The 18262-nt window shown below is 46.1% G+C and overlaps 2 protein-coding genes across 5 annotated transcripts in view; one reads left to right on the forward strand and one right to left on the reverse strand.

The window, feature by feature from the left end:
* BCL9 (BCL9 transcription coactivator) overlaps positions 1–4172 on the forward strand; it is a 61160-nt gene extending 56988 nt beyond the window's left edge. For 2 of the 3 annotated variants that reach the window (XM_075516098.1, XM_075516091.1), the window contains exons 8-9: positions 360–620; positions 1987–4172. In XM_075516098.1, coding sequence (XP_075372213.1) covers positions 360–620; positions 1987–3104 — 1379 coding nt within the window. In that variant the 3' untranslated portion in view covers positions 3105–4172. The remainder of the gene's footprint in view (positions 1–359; positions 621–1986) is intronic. The other variant, XM_075516108.1, reaches the window with a different exon arrangement.
* A 5935-nt stretch (positions 4173–10107) lies between these two features.
* Positions 10108–18017, reverse strand: ACP6 (acid phosphatase 6, lysophosphatidic). 2 transcript variants are annotated; one of them, XM_075516184.1, is made up of 10 exons: positions 17859–18017; positions 16845–16973; positions 16628–16758; positions 15896–15975; positions 14999–15086; positions 13278–13410; positions 12442–12542; positions 10980–11075; positions 10609–10774; positions 10108–10279 (listed from the first exon to the last, which is right to left on the reverse strand). In XM_075516184.1, the coding sequence occupies exons 1-10, from the start codon at positions 17991–17993 to the stop codon at positions 10139–10141; spliced, it is 1200 nt and encodes a 399-aa protein (XP_075372299.1). In that variant the 5' UTR covers positions 17994–18017; the 3' UTR covers positions 10108–10138. The 2 variants fall into 2 exon arrangements, with proteins under 2 accessions (XP_075372299.1, XP_075372291.1); XM_075516176.1 differs by having other exon boundaries at positions 17802–18017.
* Positions 18018–18262: the final 245 nt, after the last annotated feature.

The raw sequence follows: 18262 nt of genomic DNA on the forward strand, positions 1-18262 counted from the left end.
GATTTTTATGGCTAGACCTGGTATGTAAGTCTGTCTTCTTCAGTGCATGGAAGTTGAATAGTAGGATTTTCAGACGTTCCTGATAATTCTTCGTGTGGATTTGTAGGGGCTCAAGATAGTTCCAGTAGAAGTGCAGAATCCAGGATAACAAATGTTAACCGTCTTGACCAATCGGCTTATTTTTCTGGTTACCTTTCACAGGCATTGACTGCATTAGTCAGGTGGTCTCTTGCAATAAAAGGGATTTCTAGTTTTTGAGATTTCTAGGAGAAAAGGGTAGGATTTCAGAAAGAAATAAGAAGGAAAAAAAAAGTTGTGTTGTTTATTTTTTTTTTTTTTCCTCCTCTCCCCTCCCCCAGGTGGTCCACCTCCTTCTACAGTCAGCCAGTCTGCTCCTGTGACTCTCCCTGGAAATCTTCCTTCTAGCAGTCCTTACACAATGCCTCCAGAGCCGACCCTCTCCCAGAATCCCCTCTCCATTATGATGTCCAGGATGTCCAAATTTGCCATGCCCAGCTCTACACCGCTCTATCATGATGCCATCAAAACTGTGGCCAGCTCGGATGATGACTCCCCTCCAGCACGCTCCCCAAACTTGCCACCTATGAACAGCGTACCAGGTAAGAAACTCAAAGAAACGTAAGTCCAAGCTATCAGGCAGTACAGTGAGGGTGGTTTTTATGGAAGCTTCATCAGATGAAGACGGTGAGAGGGAAAAACCTTGAAGAATATATAGCCATGGGTTGTTTTTAAGGAAGGCAGTTGCAATTCTCTGAAATGGGGAGACAGAAGTTCTCCTTGCAACCAGTTTTTTCTGTCCAGAAAGTGTCTGTTCTTCAGAAAGTGTCTAATCTTGAAAACCCTTATGTGTGGGAGAGATTTCCACTCAGGCAGACTGGAATTACTTGTGCGGGTGAAGGCTGCTCATGGGAAATAAGGGTCAGACCTACAACGTGTTATGCAGAGGAAACCATTCCTCCCCTGTCTTAAGGCAGTGTCATAGAAGCTTCACAGTTTGTTTTTTTGGTTTTGGGGGATTTTTTTTTTCCTTTTTTTGACACTGAATCATCTGGTCTTTTCCCGGGTTTTGTGGATTGCTTTTGTTACAGAAGAGAGCGTTAGAGCGCTTTCTCAAAGCATACATCTTTTCATATAGGGAATGTGTAATGGCAGGTGACCTCAGCCAGGACTGAGGGAAACTGTCCTGGTCCCTACCTGAGAAAGTTAAAGGGAAAGTAAAATAAAACATTGCCCTTTTGGGCTGTCTTGTGGGTGAGCATGTTTATATGAGAAATCTAATACCTGCTGATAGCTTAATGTTCATGGGTACGTATTTAATACAAAAGTAGGCTGTAGTCCCTCCACCCAATTGAATTAACATAGTTGAAAGAGGGGATGAGTGGATGTTTCATGAGAGCGGCAACTGGTAATGAATTCTTAATGAGTTTACCTGTAGCTTTGCTGTCTGTTTCACGCAGTAATGATCAGAGTGGCTGAATATACCTGGGGAAGCTGGCTAATTGAATAAGTTCATGATGATAGCTCATTAACCTCATTGATCGCTGCCTCCTACTCTTACGAGGGTTGCCTGATTTATAACTTCTTGAGTTTTGAAAGGAGATTAAGTCACCTCCCAGTGGACAAGTGTCCATATGGTGATAATCTGTCATAGACATGTTTGTTACTGCCTGCATCGTCTAGACTGCCGGGAAATAATAAAGGTATGGGTTGGATTGAGATCCTACTTACAGAGTAGGCTTTAGTCACTTTTTGATAGGGCAGTGACAAACTTAGGGAGGCAGCTGTGCAGGTGGCATCAATTTTCTGGTTAAAATAATGTTTTCCAGAGCCACTACTGATATTTTTTTTACTAGCACTAATTTTTGTGTGTGTATGCAGACTTGGTAACCTTGCAGAAAGCTCTCTGATAGCTTTATTGATTGTTACTGGCTGTTACCTAAATGTGATTCCTTATTTCTTCCCTAGGAATGGGCATTAATTCTCAGAATCCTCGAATTTCAGGTCCAAACCCAGTGGGTCCAATGCCAACCCTTAGCCCAATGGGAATGACCCAGCCTCTTTCCCATAACAACCAGATGCCCTCTCCAAATGCTATGGGACCCAATATACCTCCTCATGGGGTCCCTGTGGGACCCGGCCTGATGTCACACAACCCGATGATGGGGCACGGTTCCCAGGAGTCTCCAATGGTACCTCAAGGACGCCTGGGCTTCCCACAGGGGTTCCCTCCCGTACAGTCCCCTCCACAGCAGGTGCCATTTCCACACAACGGGCCCAGTGGTGGACAAGGCAACTTCCCAGCGGGAATGGGCTTCCACGGAGAAGGACCTCTGGGGCGTTCTACCAACCTGCCCCAAAGTTCAACAGATCCAGCACTTTGCAAGACTGGAGGCCCTGGCGGTCCAGACTCCTTCACTGTTCTTGGAAACAATATGCCTTCGGTTTTCACTGATCCAGAGCTGCAGGAGGTGATCCGTCCTGGAGCCACAGGAATACCCGAGTTTGACCTGTCCAGGATTATCCCGTCGGAGAAGCCTAGCCAGACACTACAGTATTTCCCTCGTGGGGAGGTGCCAGGCCGCAAGCAGCCGCAGGGTCCTGGGCCGGGGTTCTCCCACATGCAGGGGATGATAGCAGAGCAGACCCCGAGGATGGGACTAACGTTGCCTGGCATGGGAGGCCCCGGGCCAGTGGGAACTCCGGATATCCCTCTCGGGACGGCTCCGTCCATGCCAGGTCATAACCCGATGAGACCGCCTGCCTTCCTGCAGCAAGGCATGATGGGGCCGCACCACCGCATGATGTCACCAGCACAAACAGCGATGCCTGGCCAGCCCGCGCTAATGAGTAACCCCGTGGCCGCCGTGGGCATGATCCCAGGCAAGGACCGAGCCCCCGCGGGGCTGTACAGCCACCCGGGCCCTGTAGGGTCACCTGGTATGATGATGTCAATGCAGGGCATGATGGGACCCCAACAAAACATCATGATTCCCCCCCAGATGAGGCCCCGAGGTATGGCTGCTGACGTTGGCATGGGAGGATTTAGCCAAGGCCCTGGAAACCCAGGGAACATGATGTTTTAAGCTGCTACCATAAGACTGGATGTTCTGATCCTTGTCAAGATGAGATTCCAAGTCCTGAGCGCTTTTTTGGGAGCTTCAGGAGTACAGTTTGGCCATGCAATAGGTGAAAAGAGACCAGAGGACGCTTTGGGAAATCTCGAATGTATGGAATTACCTGAAAAAAAATTATTCATTTTAACAGGTTGTTTTTTTTTTAAGATTTATTTTTTAAAAATTATTTTTGTGGACTTGGGTATCCCGTGACGGCACCTGCTTTGAGAATCTGTAGCTGTATTTTGAGAATTGCCATTTGTCACAAGTTGCACCATTCTCTGTATGTTTACGTCCTTCGGACTGGCTTCTCCCAGGACTCTCGGTTATTTTTGGGGTTTTTTGTGTACTGTACTATATTGTAAAAGGGATTTTAGCAGAGACTTTAGTCTTTGGGGTGAGAGGAGAATGGGATTCTAGGGTGTTTACTTTAGGTGGAGAATCCATCTTCAGAACTTCGGACTATTTTCCTTCAACTCCAATGTATAGAAAAACCAAACTACGACCTCAGAGCAGAGTATTAATGAAAAGCACAAAAAGGAACTTAAGTTCAGTGAGGGGAATCTTTTAAAAGAAATAAATAATAAGTTAAGGACATATTTTTCAAATTATGGCGTGCTGTCCAGCACCTTCTGTCTCTCCCTCCCACTCTTTATTAAATAGGCTTCTCTCTCTCTCCGTCCCCCTTCTGTCTCCTCCTATGGCAGCTGCAATACATTGTGTTATTTTGGGGAGTAAATCTAGGAGAGCCTCTCCTCACGTGGGGACTCTTCCCACTTTTAGGAAGGGGCTGGACTTGGACACTGTTACATCCTACAGTAGTCTCTCTCACTGTTTCCTATTCTCCTTTTCTTAGAAACCCCAAGTGATTTTATTAATGTGGGAGTGGAACAGACACTAAAAGTTATCCAGGATTTTTTTTGTGGTTATTTTTTTTTTTCCTCCCCAGCGTAAAACGTTCTGTGTAACCTCCATTAAATTTGGTACAAAACCACTCGCCAGGGCTGTGGTGTCAGAAAAATAAAATATATTGTTTCTTACAAAAATGAACTGTTGTCTTTATCCAGTCCAGTTGTTTCTGGGTATGTCAGATGGCTGGCCAGATGACTGCTCTTCCTTATGATCACAGCCAGCCTAGAGGCCAGGTGGGGTAAGCTTTGGCAGCTCCTAAAAGTCTAGTCTGTAGGCAGCTGCATGCTCCTTGCAAGGCACTTCTGTTCACTTAATCCTGAACTGAGCTTGTTTTTCCTCGGAGTGAGGTCTTATTTCAGAACGCCCCAGGGATGATAGTTACAGTCTTCCTTCCTTAATTTGTTGAGGCTCAAGGAATAGATGAAACTTGTCTCCATCGCTTCGTCCTGGTGAGTGTTTGCAGCACTACAAGGTACGTGGTTTTGAGCTTTCCCTAAGCAGCGGTGTCTGTCTGCCTGAGCGCCGGAGTCCAACGCTGTGCGGGGTACTGGGGCTGTGTGTCCCCCTGGGGCCTTTGGATGGGGTAGGGTCTCTGACTGCCAGTGCTCAGAGGCTGAGATAGTGGGGAACGGATGAACTTAAATAACAAAGGTGAGAGAGAAATCATCAGTGAGCAGATTTTTATCAAGACAACCCTGCTGGGTAAATTGTTGCTTTGCCGCAGTTCTCATCGATTGCTTCCTAATCCCCTGTCTTTTCAAACTTGCCTTTTGAGAGAATTTCAGCAAGAAGGTTTTATGGCTTTGTCTGTGAGGATTGAAAGACTGGATGCTGAAACATGGATTGGGAGTTGAGCCCTGCTCCTGGAGAAGACTGGGATGAGCCAGATGTGGATCTGCAGGGCAGGGTGTGGGCTCTATGGCTGTCTGCTCTCTAGGCCCACAGCACTGTACATGGAGTGTGTAATCTCTGTTCTTCCTTCCACTTACTGTTACTTGGAATTATTTCAATGAGTAGTTTCCTCAAAGGGCTAGCTATTAGTGTGAAACTTCATACAGAGAATGAGTATCTTCAATATGCTTGTGCGTGAGAGTTTTTCAGAGTTAACTGATCCTTAACAGGTGGAAAAAGAATTGCTGTTGGTGGCCGGCTTACCAAAGTTTCGTTGCTAGTGTTACAAAATGAGTGAAGCCATGCACTGTTGGAGGCATGCAAGCCTCAGAGCCTTCTGTTGCCTGCTTCCAAATTCACCTTTGTGCTGTCATGCAAATTTACAATGATTTTGGGTGAGAATTACTCTTTTGACAAAGTGTAGGATGTATGTTGTGGTGCTTCCCTCTAACAAGACAAGCAGCGTGCCTGAAGCACGGGCTTGTCAAGATTTTAGAAAGAGCTGACAATGACACAGTAACTGTTATTTCTGTAGAGCAGAGTTACCTCTTCTTTAAATGGTTGCATGGCTCCCTTTTGCGGACCTTGCACGGGAATTGTCACAGTGCAACCTTTTTAAGTGTTGCCACTTCTGCCACGACTGTTTTTACCATGTTGAACAAAGCAAACTTCTTGATCAATGTATAAATAACCTGGAGGGTTTGGGGTTTTTTAAACAGTCTTTCTCATGCCTCCTATGCCTGTTGAGGTATTTTGAATAGCAAAGGATTTGAGGTGACTGCGACTTATTCTAGAAAAATTAGCATAGGGGATTCACTGTTTAAAGCCACTTGATAGTGAAAGGATAAATTTTAAAGATGCTGGATAATTAAAGTTCCTTCTGTGTCCGTCTGACTTAAGATGCTGGCATTTGGTATCTTAACAAGATTTTTTCCTACAGAAAATGCAGATGATGTGGATTCTTGTGCACTTAATCTCAGTGACGTTGCCCAGTTTGCACCAGCTGACAGACAAGAGATGCTAATGCCTTAGCTGGCTCTGGTCGGGAAACCAACTCAGTAGATGTAGACTGAACTTCTTTGTTTTGCTCTGATTCTACTTCTCCCCTTTTTGCTTCACAAATGAAAAAGCTTTCTAGCTGCCAGCCTTGCAAATTCACCTTGGGATCTGTAAGTCAGGCTCTGTTCTCTCCTGCTTATTTATAATCAATAGTAACTGTGACTCAGCTCTGGTAGTCATGGTGCAGTTGAAGACGGAAAGTGGGGTTGCCATTTTTAGTTTTCTTCCCCTCCCCCTCCTTTTTTTTTTTTTTTAACTTTCAAATCATCCTCCTCCACCTTTGTTTGAAAGAATGAAATAGACTTTATTCATACATGCTTGGCTGCTCTTCCTCTCTAGTAACATGGGAGGAAACAGTCTGCTGTTCAAATTATCTCATCCCAGATGGCTGCGCAGCCGGAGTGCGGAGAGACTTAAAAGGTAAACCCAGCAGATGGTGAACTTCTGAAACACAAAGTAATGTGCCTGCTAAATCAAAAGTTTAAAATATTTGAAATCTGTTTGTTTTAAAGTAGTAGACTGTTGCAAACAGGTCATCTGTGAAGTACACTGGCAGTTTTAAGCACCGTCCAAATAAACTCGAGCTTTGTACCTGTATCATGGGCTAGCTAATCTACCAAAGAACATGACAAACAAGTAGCCAGCCTTACGAGTTTAGTCCTGACCTCCTAGTGGTATCTAATGGGTAACGTTTCAGAAGACAGACCAGTATGTGGAGATCTAGTCTGCATCAGTCTTGGCTGGGATTTGAATGCTGGTGGTGCTTCTGGTACAATACATGTATCCTGACTTGGAGTAGATGTGGGTGCCTGACTCTTCGTGAGGGCAAGTGTGAATCCTAAGCACACTTCTTAGACTGTTGGAACGCAGCATTTGTTGTGCCAGAGTGTTGGGGCCATTACAAATATCGTATACACAGGGCTTAATTTTGTGGTGCTTGGTGTGCTGACCATCTACTATGCTGGTTCTGATTCTGGTGGCAGAAAAGACTACGTTTCATTGGTGGTGCTCTTCTGCACTCGTGATGGTGAATGCTTTCCTCGTGCAGCCTTGGCAGGCTGTTGGCTGAAACCTGTTTCCTGTTTTGATACTTCTTGAGGAGAAATGATCCATGTTTGATATAGGCCTGTATTTAGCAGAGCGCACTTCACTGTATTGATTGGTAGTAATTCTTAACCTAAAAAAGGTAAGTTGTCTTGCATATATGCTGTGTCATCTTTCTGGTGAGGTGACCTCTAATTGAAAGGTTTTTCAGTTTTTAGCCAGTCCACATTAGTTTCCCATCATTTCTGTTAATGCTGTTTGTTGTGGTAGATGTGCAACACCTAGCTTTATGATGCTCTTTCTGCTTAAGGCTAAAGTGCATTATCAGCAGTGTTCTTCAGGCCTTAAAAAGACCCGAACTGTTAGCTTTATTATGTTGGGTTTATTGACAAGTACACCAAGCTCACTGTCCTCTTGATCTCCTTTTGACTTTCAACAGCAAACCTTTCGTGCAGAGAGATGTAGGTCCTCATGACTCATTACACGCTCAGGTTTTAAGCTTATGATTGTTTTTGTTTGAGTCAGAGCATGAGGCAGGAAAGAAAAGTGATGCTGTTTGTCTGAGATACTGGAAACTTTAAAAGAGGATGTTTTACATGAGGAGAAAACAAACCCCTAAATTTAAGTTGACATCTTTCCTGCCAATTACCTACTATACTAACATTGCCTTAAATGAAAGATACTATATGAGGATAGGTTTGCAATGCAAAATGAAAAAAAAAAAAAAAGACAAGTCTTTTAGGTTTAAGTTGACCAACCTGCATTAGCTGCATTGGACTAAAATAGCGAGGGAGGGAGGGAGACTAACTTGGGTTAACAGCTACAGCTCAAGTTTGAGGGAACCTGAGGTTGAACATGTTAGCTGCTCATGTCAGCTGTTCTCATATTAACAGCCGAGGGTAAGAAAGTTTTGGATTTCTTTTTCTGTCCCCTAGGATTTGTGTCTTTCCCAGTTCTTGCAAAGAGTTGGCCTGTTGATGTAAATGCACTGGTTCCTGGGGAAATCATTGATTTCTGGAAATTTTTATTCCACGTTCTCAGAAATGCCTCAGCTTTTCCATGCTGTGTTTGCAGTTCAGCACTTCCCACTTACCTGTGTTCTTTGGTCTTAAAACTCTTCCACTGTCCCACCAATCCTCTTCTGAAATCATTATTTATGCTAGTTGTGGTCAGAAGTAACTCCTCCTTCATGCTGTGGGCCATGACTACCATGGAGTTGCTCAGTGGGATGAGACCAATGCATGGCCCAACCACTTCCACACCGAGGGGAAGGGTAGGGCTGGAGTGGGGCACAGAGGGCACTGCAGAAACCCTGCAAGAGACAATGATGAAGTAACCTGTTCCCAGCAGAGGCTTCTTCCTAGCCACTGCCAAGAAGCTGGCCTGTTTTTCTGAGGTCTTCTGCTGTTACTGAAATGTATGTTACCCTGCCTAGAGTGATATGATTATTTTAACGGTGTGAATGCAGTGCCCTTTAACAATCCTACGTGCACCAGGAAAGCTTGCACTGCTGAGTTCTGTGGGTCTTGACCGTATTGCAGTTTTTAACTTGGTTGCTGGTCAGTTTTGCTGGGAGATGCTCCTATCTCTCGTTTAGGAGAAGGTATGTAAATTACCCCTTTGTCTACTGGTATGGCCAAAGCTTCTCATGCTGTTCCCTGATACTCCTTTCCCAAGCGGTCCGTGCCTCACAAATAACTTGCAATCGTATGCCTAATGCTTCCATTGCCATTCTCCAAATACTTTATACTGTGCATAAGAGAGAGAGCTTGATTAGAGCAGAACATACTGTTCTTAAGCAAGGGTAGGCCATTGATTTTTATATAATGGCTTATGGTTTTAGGCTCTATAAAAACTTGGTGGAAAATAACAATGTTTTGTTTGCTTTTTTGACAGCTTCTAATAGCAGTTCAGTGAGACCTCCAGCAATGTATTTAGTATTCAAATTATTTTTTTCGTTGTGCGTGGTGTCAACATGTAATTGTGGTGGGGGCAGGCTAATGAAAGAGTAGAGGTAAATCCAGCCCACGCTTGTCAGGGAGAAGGTACTATAGAGCCTCCAGTCACATATCTGTCAATGACTTACATTAACATCACTGCAGTCTGTTTTCGCTAAGTGAGAAGGGGTAACGCAGAACCAAAACTGCAGGGCCATTTTAATAAGTGGTCCCTCTATTTTAGCCTTTACATATCCCAAAGAAAGTAGGTCAGGATCCAAGTTTTATTTACCAATTGAAAAATGGGGATTTTGGCAACATAGTGATCCTTAGTACTGTCTTACAGGGAAAAAGTGTCATCATCTCAGCTAGAAGTACTTCTGTTGGCTATGCTGGTTGTTTCAGCTCCTGTTTCAGCAAATGCAAAATAGATGCAAAGCTGCTCAAAGCTGAAGTCAACAGTAGCTCCCCGGACTTCCTTGTTTAAAGCACATTAAGCAGAGTTCACCAAGAGTGCATGTTCTTGTACTTGGCCCACTGTGGTTGTTTTGCATGTTCACAGCAGAATTTCTGTAATCGCAGGAGTGCAGGGAAGAGGTTTTGAGGCTTTCTGTCCCTTTGGAGAGGTTTTGTGTGCACAAAAATGCCCTCAAGAAGATGGGGTAGCTAAATGCGCTGCAATTTGGGAGGTTCATCTGTCTGCAGAGCAAACCTCCAACATGACAAAAGAAAGGGAAAGGCACAGTGGTTTCTGCAGTTCGCCATATATAAAAGCAATCATTATGTCAAAACTCTCAAGTCTGGTAGCACAGAGCAAGCTGGGCTTCATCCCACAGTCCCAGCATATGAGGAACAGGTATGTTTTTCTATCGTATTCCTGAAGCAGCAGGGCAATTTAAAAAGGTTTGTTCTCTCCCTTGCTGTTTTCAGCCTCTCCGTGCTTCTGTTTGGCTCCCTCAGAAGTGAACTCAAGCCATTCTGTTACACAGCTTCTTTCATCTTGCTGCTAACAGTGAAAAGTGACACTGTGCCACCCCGTGTCTAGTAGGAAGAAGTCCCCTCATCTAAAATATCTTTAGAATAGGGAAGGCTGGTAGGAATATAAAGAAAAAATAGTCAAAGATTGTAACAATAAACTAATTTTAATTTGAGACAACTTAATCATGAGTCAGTTTGCTGATTCCCTTCCATTTGGGAGCACAGGTTATTGTACTCCTCTGGACTGACAGAGTACTGTGAAAGAACTTCTAGAAATTCTTCGAGTGGGCAGAGACCTGCTCTACATCCTTTCACCACTTGCTCCTGCAAAGGCAAAGAGACAAAATCACAGATCTCATGCATTGCCAAAGCCCTTTTTTGCTGATACTGATGCATTCTGTGGTGGGGAAATGTGCTAGTTGAGGCAAAGACAGAGATGCAGAGGTTCAAAGTCTTTGCCTAAGCTCACACTAGATCAATAGCCAGCTCAACAGAAAAGATACCTTGGCTACTGTGGATGTGCTATAGGTGTCTTACTCTCTTACCTGACTTGACGGCATGCTCGGAACAAGTCTTGTTTCACAGCTTTACACGCATGCAATGCAAAACCAAAAGCCCAAGATTTGTACAAGGGACTTCCCCTGGGATCTTACCTCTCCATGGTAAGACAAGCGAACAAACCACTCTTTAGACTGCCGGTGCTGATACAGTTCCAGGGTCACATCTGCAGCATAAGGTGGCCACTTGCGATCAAAGGTGCCCAGTGCCACCAGGAGAGGAATAAGGGTAATGTCATGAGAAGCATAGAGAATGAGCTTTCTGATAAAAAGGGAAGGAAAAAAAAAACCCAAACCTAAAATGTTAGCTGTGTTCCTCCATGGATAGCCAGTGGCACTCATGCTTTTTCTAGCAGATGAGCACTCATTCTCTTTACCCCACACATTCAACATCTTTCTGAACCAGCTTTTCACACTGACAGCAAGTCAGAATTTGTAATGATTAGAGGAAGAGATCTGCCCTGTACCTGGCCTTTTCAGCTGGAGATGAGGGATCTACTGCTTCTGTAATGTTCTTCTGTAAGGTATAGAAAAGGAGACCAACACTCATCTGAAGAACTTCTCTGAAAGAAGTAGAAATAAATCTACTAGTTTTTAAACTTTCAAATTAAATGATTTCAAATGAACCCCTGGGAACCTGCTTTTCTCTTACAAATGATAACATGTATTGAGTGTAGCTAGGAACTATTAAATGCAATTCCTATGGTTACTTTTTATTTCAGCAGTTGCATAGTCACCACAGATTCTAATGTGATTGCAGACTGGGAGGGGAGAGGTGTTAACAAGCAGCCTCATGAGGCTTGGCCCACATAAAGGGAAATCTAAAAACTCCTTGATGTTCTCTATGCTATGTTGTTTCTCTAGTTGTGATTTTTGGATGCATCGTTTTCAGCTAGGGAAGATGACTGTAGTTGACTGCAAAACAGCAACTGAAGTGGTTGGGGTCTTTGGCAGGAAGGGGAGGGGCAGGATTCAGAAGGTGGCAGCTATATTTAAAAATTAGTTTTTATCCCTGTATTGAACAAGGAGATCTTTAGACAACTTCTGGTGTGAAGAAACTCCCTCTACCTAATGAGTGCATCGGTGGACATGGAGGATGAGTGACTGTGGCTCTCCCGGGTGTTGTGGTAGTGGGGGAAATCAGTCTTTCAGTACCCGAGATCTCTAACACAAGTTAAAGACAAGGCTAGGGGCAACTGCCCTAACAGAAAAGGCAGTCCTATACCACCACCTGAGAAGAGCTGGTGAATATGGCAGCTGTGAATGAATCTGAAAGGAAAATGGCTGCTAGGCTAGCAACTCAGCCACCTTTACAAACAACTGTGGAGGAGGTAATTAACTGCATGTAGCAGCAGACTCTTTTGCAAGTAGTTACATGTGTGCAGGGCCTGGCATCACCTTTTCCACTAGCACCAACACTTCTCAGCCCAGCTGTGCAGGTGCCATCCCTGGGATAAACTTCCCAGGTTGGAATTCAGACTGTAGTTGTGCATCTGCAAGGGCAGCCTCGCCTGTGCAGCCTCAGCGCTCAGGCTGGAAGCATCTCCTGTTCTCTTCTGCTTTTGCCTTAGACACAGGTTGACTTAAACAGCCGTGGCAACTGAGGCGTTCACTGCCTACCTCAGTGGCTTACTACTGTCCCTCGGAGACTACTCTCTCCATGACTGTCAGCAAAATAGGATGTAAGCCCACATCTTGGCCTCCTCGGTGCAGACTCCTTTTTGCTAGCTCGTGTTCCTGACTCAAGGCACTGGACTTTACGCTGAGATGGCTGAGGCACAAACCTCATGAGAGGGCAGTAGCCTCTGGTGGGGGAATGCAGCAGATCAGAAAGGACTTCTATCTGCTGCAGTAAGCTGGTGTAGCTCATCCACCCTGGGTAACCCTAAGACAACCCCTAAGGCTGGAGGCATGGATACAGGCAATCACCTTGAACCGTCTTCCAGAAGGAAAAGCAGTGAATCAACAGATCGACGCTCAACTGTCTGCTGAAAGTTCTTCAGCACAGGGGAGCTTGGCAAATTGTGCACCTGGAAGGAGAAGATGTAGCATAACAGTAGGGTTTGACCCCTTCTGAACCCAGCCTGAAGACACATGGATGACTGCCCACAGAAAACAGCTGTTCATGTCACAGCATTCGTACTACAATATTGTACTATGGTATTCATGTGAGGAGTTCTAGGATGGTTTTAAATGTAGAGACTTGCTCTGTGTACTGAAAGGATGGATGTTTGTTCTTAAGGATACATTTCTATGTGAAGGGAGTGTAATGCCTTGAGCTGTTCAACTGACAGCCAGACCAATTACCAGTAGCTCCAGCAAAAAAGAGGTACTAAGGGAGGTACAAATATGCCCAGCTCCCTTCCAGTAGCAGGAGCAATCTGGCTTATGGGTAGTATGCTGGAACCAGGATTAAGATGACTCTGTTAGGTGCTGACTGCCAAAAAAGGGAAAGCACTTTGTAATGGGGTAAGCAAGGCCCAAGTGCTCTCTTAGCTCTACTTCATCACACTTGAAAGAGATACTGGATTTCAAGGTAAGAACATAAATACTGGAGATGAATCTTCATCCATCCTAGAGCAAGGCTGACTCCACATCTTGCTTTTTAAAAAGGCCATGCTATTTCTATAAACTTTCTGGATTGTATAGAAAGGTACTGGGGTACCCACTGGTATCAGTGGGTGTTGGTACTCTGTGGTTTCCTCCATGTGCATGGTAAAGGGATGTTTGTTTCTGTGACAGTGCAACAGAACTGCTCAGCTCACCTGCTCAGCAAGAATGTTATCGAGGAGGAGAAAAAAATCCACAGACTTATCACCATCAATACCCATTTTCTCCTTAATTGTTTTCAAGTCATCAGAGATACCTGGCTGCTGCAGAGCATTCTTCAACTTATACCTGTCAGGGAATTAAGAAAACAAAACAAACTTTTCCCACATCATACTACCTTTTGGGTTTTTTTTGTGACCCCAGCCCAGTGGACTTGTCTCACACCAGTGAGGGGTAGAAGAGAAGCATCACGGGATACTGAGGGATTCCTGATGTTGGGAGTCTAAGTTGCAGAGCAGACAGACACTGTTTCTAGGTATCAAGGATGGGAGCTGGCTATCTGCTCTCCCAGAGGTGGGGGAAAAAATTAAGATGAGATGTGAACACCTCAGAAGTAGTTCCCATAAGCAAGGGCTGTGTATCAGTTAACAGATCTGGTCATACTGGAACAGTACAAGTCTGTGTCTTCAGGGAGTAGCCTTTAACTGCCTCATGAAAGGGTAGAAGCTTTGAACTGATTGCTGTATGGTGTGGGAAAAGGGAAACACCTAGATACTCACTTGTAGCTTAAATTCACCTCTTGCTTTATTAGAAGCCATTTGCCTCTCTACACTGTTTTAAATTTTATTTTAAAAAGTTTGGCTGAGAATATCAATGCTGGCCATGTACTTCAAGCAAAATATGTTGCATAGATTTGGCTTTCTCTGACCCTGATCTGTTGGGGAGGAGGTGGGAAAAGTTTTTGAAGTTTGCTTTTTATTTTTTTAGGAACAGTTCTAGTTTCTGTTTGAAATCAGATGTGCTAGAAGTTCTGGTATAGGTAGCCTGTAAGCTGAGGCAGTGCTTCTTACTGCAGCTTAAAAAAATCCACCTTGATATGGTCACAAAATGTGCTCAGTTGGTGGGCGGGAGTGAAAGAGCTTGCACTTTACTCCCTTTCTGGACAGCTGATGTTACTAGAGGAGGCTGAGTGTACTGCTCCTATGGGCCATCACCTCACCACCGTCAAGAACGCCTTTGCCTGCAGAGTCAAGCATTATATAATGAGCTTTTGCAAGTGAATTCTGAGAACTCTTGAATTTTGGACAAAAATATGCTAATGTATAATCCAACCAAACTGTAATACATTTGCCTCTCTTGTTCAGTTTCCACCCCGTGCCCAACCTGGCACAGGCATTTAGAGTACTCGACTCTGCAAACACGAGTGTTCTTTCTGTGTAGGATGTTCCTTATTTTACTTCATTAGTCTTTGTTGAATGTGTCAATGCTGAGTATATTTCAGTTTCTTCAAGGTATGAATGTGACAGGAATGTTGTAATAACCCCCAAACCAGAAGCTGAATATAAAAAGGAGGCCCAATATGTTCATGCTTGAAAGGCTTGTTAAGGGACGTAGATGACACTAATTCTGCCCTGCAGCAATGCCGCAGAATAGCTGTACATTAGCTAGTAATAAGTGTTTGCTAGACACAGACTAAATTAAATTGGTCTTTCAAGAAAAAGTCTCTATATTCTTTTTTTTTTTTTTCTTCTGGTGCCACTGCTTGGTATATAACTCCGCTCACCAAGTATTTTATACAACTAGCTAACCATTCCCAAAGAACAGTAAGTGGCAGGGGAAGAAATTGGGAAATGGGAAGAAAACGTGCTGTTTTAAATTACTACTGCTGAAATGAAACAGCAGTGAAATCATATGGGGAGGCATGGCTGGCAATTACCTGCTCAAGCATTTCAGGCGCTGGCAGTTGTAGTAATTGGGGTAGAGGATTTCAGAGCTTGCTTCATCAGTGACAATGACAACAGATCCTGTGGAACGAGAAGGAAGTTTCTGTGATCACTAGTGCATCTGTGTGTCTTTAGACTGCTTTAATCACTCCCACAGTCTTTGTGTTCAAGTCCGTTGTTGTCAACTAGCAATTCCCCCTGAGCTATCACCTGCAACACAAGCCACTGTGCTTGTTTCTGTGCACGCAGCATTTAATTCCACAGGGATGTCTGCTGTGCACCTTGTAAAGCTTTCTAGTTGTGTGTTTGTTTTTTCTAGTGTTTGTATGTGACAAAAATTAGTTTCTCTGTCATGAGGTGTAAGGAACTCCGGCAAGTCACTTCTGCTATTTGTTCCTGGAACTGAATACAGAGAGAGCAGAGGCGAGATCTTCAAAACCCAGAGCATGTTTCTAGGACATACACGTAGTTGTCAGCTGTAGGATACAGCTCAAGTTACTCCAGATACCAAACTTGTAAAGGATCTTGGTACTCCTATGGCTGAGATACTTGGGTTTCTCTGAGAAACTTTTTTCAGATCAACATCAGACCTGGAACTTTTGCCCTCCTGATTCTGAAGTGGGTTAATGCTAACCTCCTCAGTAGGTCTGAAATGGCAGCATTCATGGCAACAGATCCAAGCTGAGCACCAGCAGAAAGCTACACAAAGAGAGGGAGCAAGTGACAAGTTGATAAAGAACATACGGAATCAGGAGAGTGTAGGGAAGAGGGCCAGGCATGAAGAACTGGGGAAGAAGTAACAAGCAGGAGCCAGAGAGTTAGGATGTGCGAGGTGTGCGCATCTAGGGAAGACTGAGAAAGGAAAGGCACTGGTCAGAATTCTCCCCAACCTTCTTTCTGCTGTTGGTACAGCCCAGCTAGCAGGCACCGTGTGGACTCCAGATTCCGGAAAATATTAGTGGAACGGATGCTGAAAGAGAGAAAGCAGTTTGTGAGGTAGCACTTTCTCCTTCATGTGGACGTGGCTGCTGCTGGGGAGGACTTGCTGGAACTGAGGGTTCTGCTTTCACTGTGGCTTTGGAAACCTGCGGTGGGATTCATCTTGCCTCCCTATAGACACCTTAAATAGACACCTATATCTGAACTGCCCTTTAACTTCCCTTCAGAGACAGTGGAGATAAAAAATTGGGACTTCTCTGGTGTAATTTTTATCTCATCCTAAACCAGACATTCCCAGCACTATTGATATAAGCAACAAGGGTGTCCTTCATCTCACTGAACTTTAGCTATTTAATCTACGGTGAGTTAAACTGTGCTCCAGAAATGCCTGTTTCTCTTCACTTACCATAAAGGTGCATAATACCACTGTCAATGGCTAAACCTAGGTGAGATGAATCTGTCCCTGGCATCATTCTCAGGACTGCCGGGGAATTGGATGCTTTGTGTCAGGAGTGAGTCCTAGTACTGGGCTCTGTAGGCTGAGCACAGATGAAGGCCCAGGGGCCAGCCAGTCTGCTATAGGGTGGAGAAGGGTATGTTGGTCAGAAAGTTTCCCTAGCACAGGGCTACTCATTAGGAGGGAGGAAGCAAGGGAAGGTCCAGGAGGAAACTGAGACACTCACAAAACCTCAGCAGGCTTAAATGTTGGTGAGAGAAAGTTAGCTTCTTCCACATAGCTTCTCCTCAGCCTCTCCCCCAGGGCAAACATCTGCTGCATCCCTACTGTTGTCAGCTGTCCTGCAATTGCACCACCCTAAATGCAAAGGAAAAGAAGGGTCTCCAGTGGAATATGGAAATAAACAAGTCTACAGCAGGAACCACTGTGAAAGACAGCCTCACCTTGAATGTGGTCTTTTTGTATCTCTCCTCATAGCTTGAGGGAGGTTGAGGTCCTCCATTTAGGTCAGTCACCACATAATCAAACTTAGTCTGAGCAGGTACATCTAAAAGAGTGGGATGCCATTCCACCTGTTTCAAAACAAACAAACAAACAGTGCTTCAGTGAAAAACAAGGACTTTCAAGAGCACTAAACCAATGCTGAACTGTTATTCTGTGCTGCCTTGCCGATAACACAACACAGAGCCAAAAAGAACCGATCTCTTCATACAGCCCATACAGAAGCGACAGCAGTGCTGTATCCTGGATTTGCTGATCTGCTGTGCACGATGCACAGATGATGTGCAGGAAATGCAGTACTTGCTTCCCTCCCCTTGCAGGAGAAGAACCTGTAGGAAATCGTTACTGCTGCTATTTGTTACGCACTGAAAAGCTTCTTTAGCAAACTACCGGAACTAATACCTGCCAGGTCAAGAGGCTGCCTCGTTGGAGGCTGTGGGGAAGACGGCTCAATCGCAATGACACCGAGGCCAGTAAGCACACGTTTGCCGAGTACCTGTTGTAACGTGTAGCGCTGCGGGGAACAGCTCGTACTGCTGTCCCTGGGAGCCCCAATAACTTGTGTTACGGCAGCTGCAGCCCGGCTCGCCCGTCCCCGCCTCCTTCCTCCGAGGGCTCCCTGCAGCCGCCGCGGAGCTTGTTCCCCCTGCCACCACCCGCCCCACTAACCGGCAGTGGGACCGAGCTACCGCCGTTCCGCTTTTAACTTCCACGTTCCCACCTCTTCCCCAAGTTTACTCCCGGTGCTGCCTTGGGAAGGGAAAAACCCCATTTACAGGCGGATGGAAGCAAGGCAGCGGATGGGGGTGAGGGCGGCAGCCACCACCGCTCCCCAGCCCCGGCCGCCCGCCCCCGCACCGCTCCGGCCCCGCGCCCGCCCCGTCCCGTCCCGTCCTCACCGGCGCTGCCCCCGGGAGCGGCCGCAGCGGGGTGCGCGCCCCGTGCCGGAAGACCACCTGCACCAGCTTCAGCTCCAGCTCCCGCCGCTCCCTGCCGACGCCGCCATCCTGGGCGGCGGCCGCCGCTGCCCGCCGCCGCTGCGCCCACAGGGCCAGGCCGCCCAGGAGGCCCAGGCGGGTCCCCCAGCCCATGGCGGCGGCGCTGCTACTGCCGGCGCCCGGCGGCACGGACGCGCCGCGCTGCGCCGGCCGGGGGCGCGGGGGCCGACGGGAAGCGGAGTCCCCTGACTGGCTCCGGGTAGCGGCGCGGGCACGGCGGCGGACTACAGCTCCCAGCGGGCATCGCGCCGCGGGGGCGGGCTTGCCGGGGAAGCCGCCGTGCGCAGGCGCACAGGGCTGGGCGCGGTCGGGGGGGACAGGTGGGGTCTGCGGCTGCTCCGCCCCGGGGCCGCCCGGTAGCG

This window comes from Mycteria americana, chromosome 1 (assembly GCF_035582795.1).
Source record: "Mycteria americana isolate JAX WOST 10 ecotype Jacksonville Zoo and Gardens chromosome 1, USCA_MyAme_1.0, whole genome shotgun sequence".
NCBI lineage: Eukaryota > Metazoa > Chordata > Aves > Ciconiiformes > Ciconiidae > Mycteria > Mycteria americana.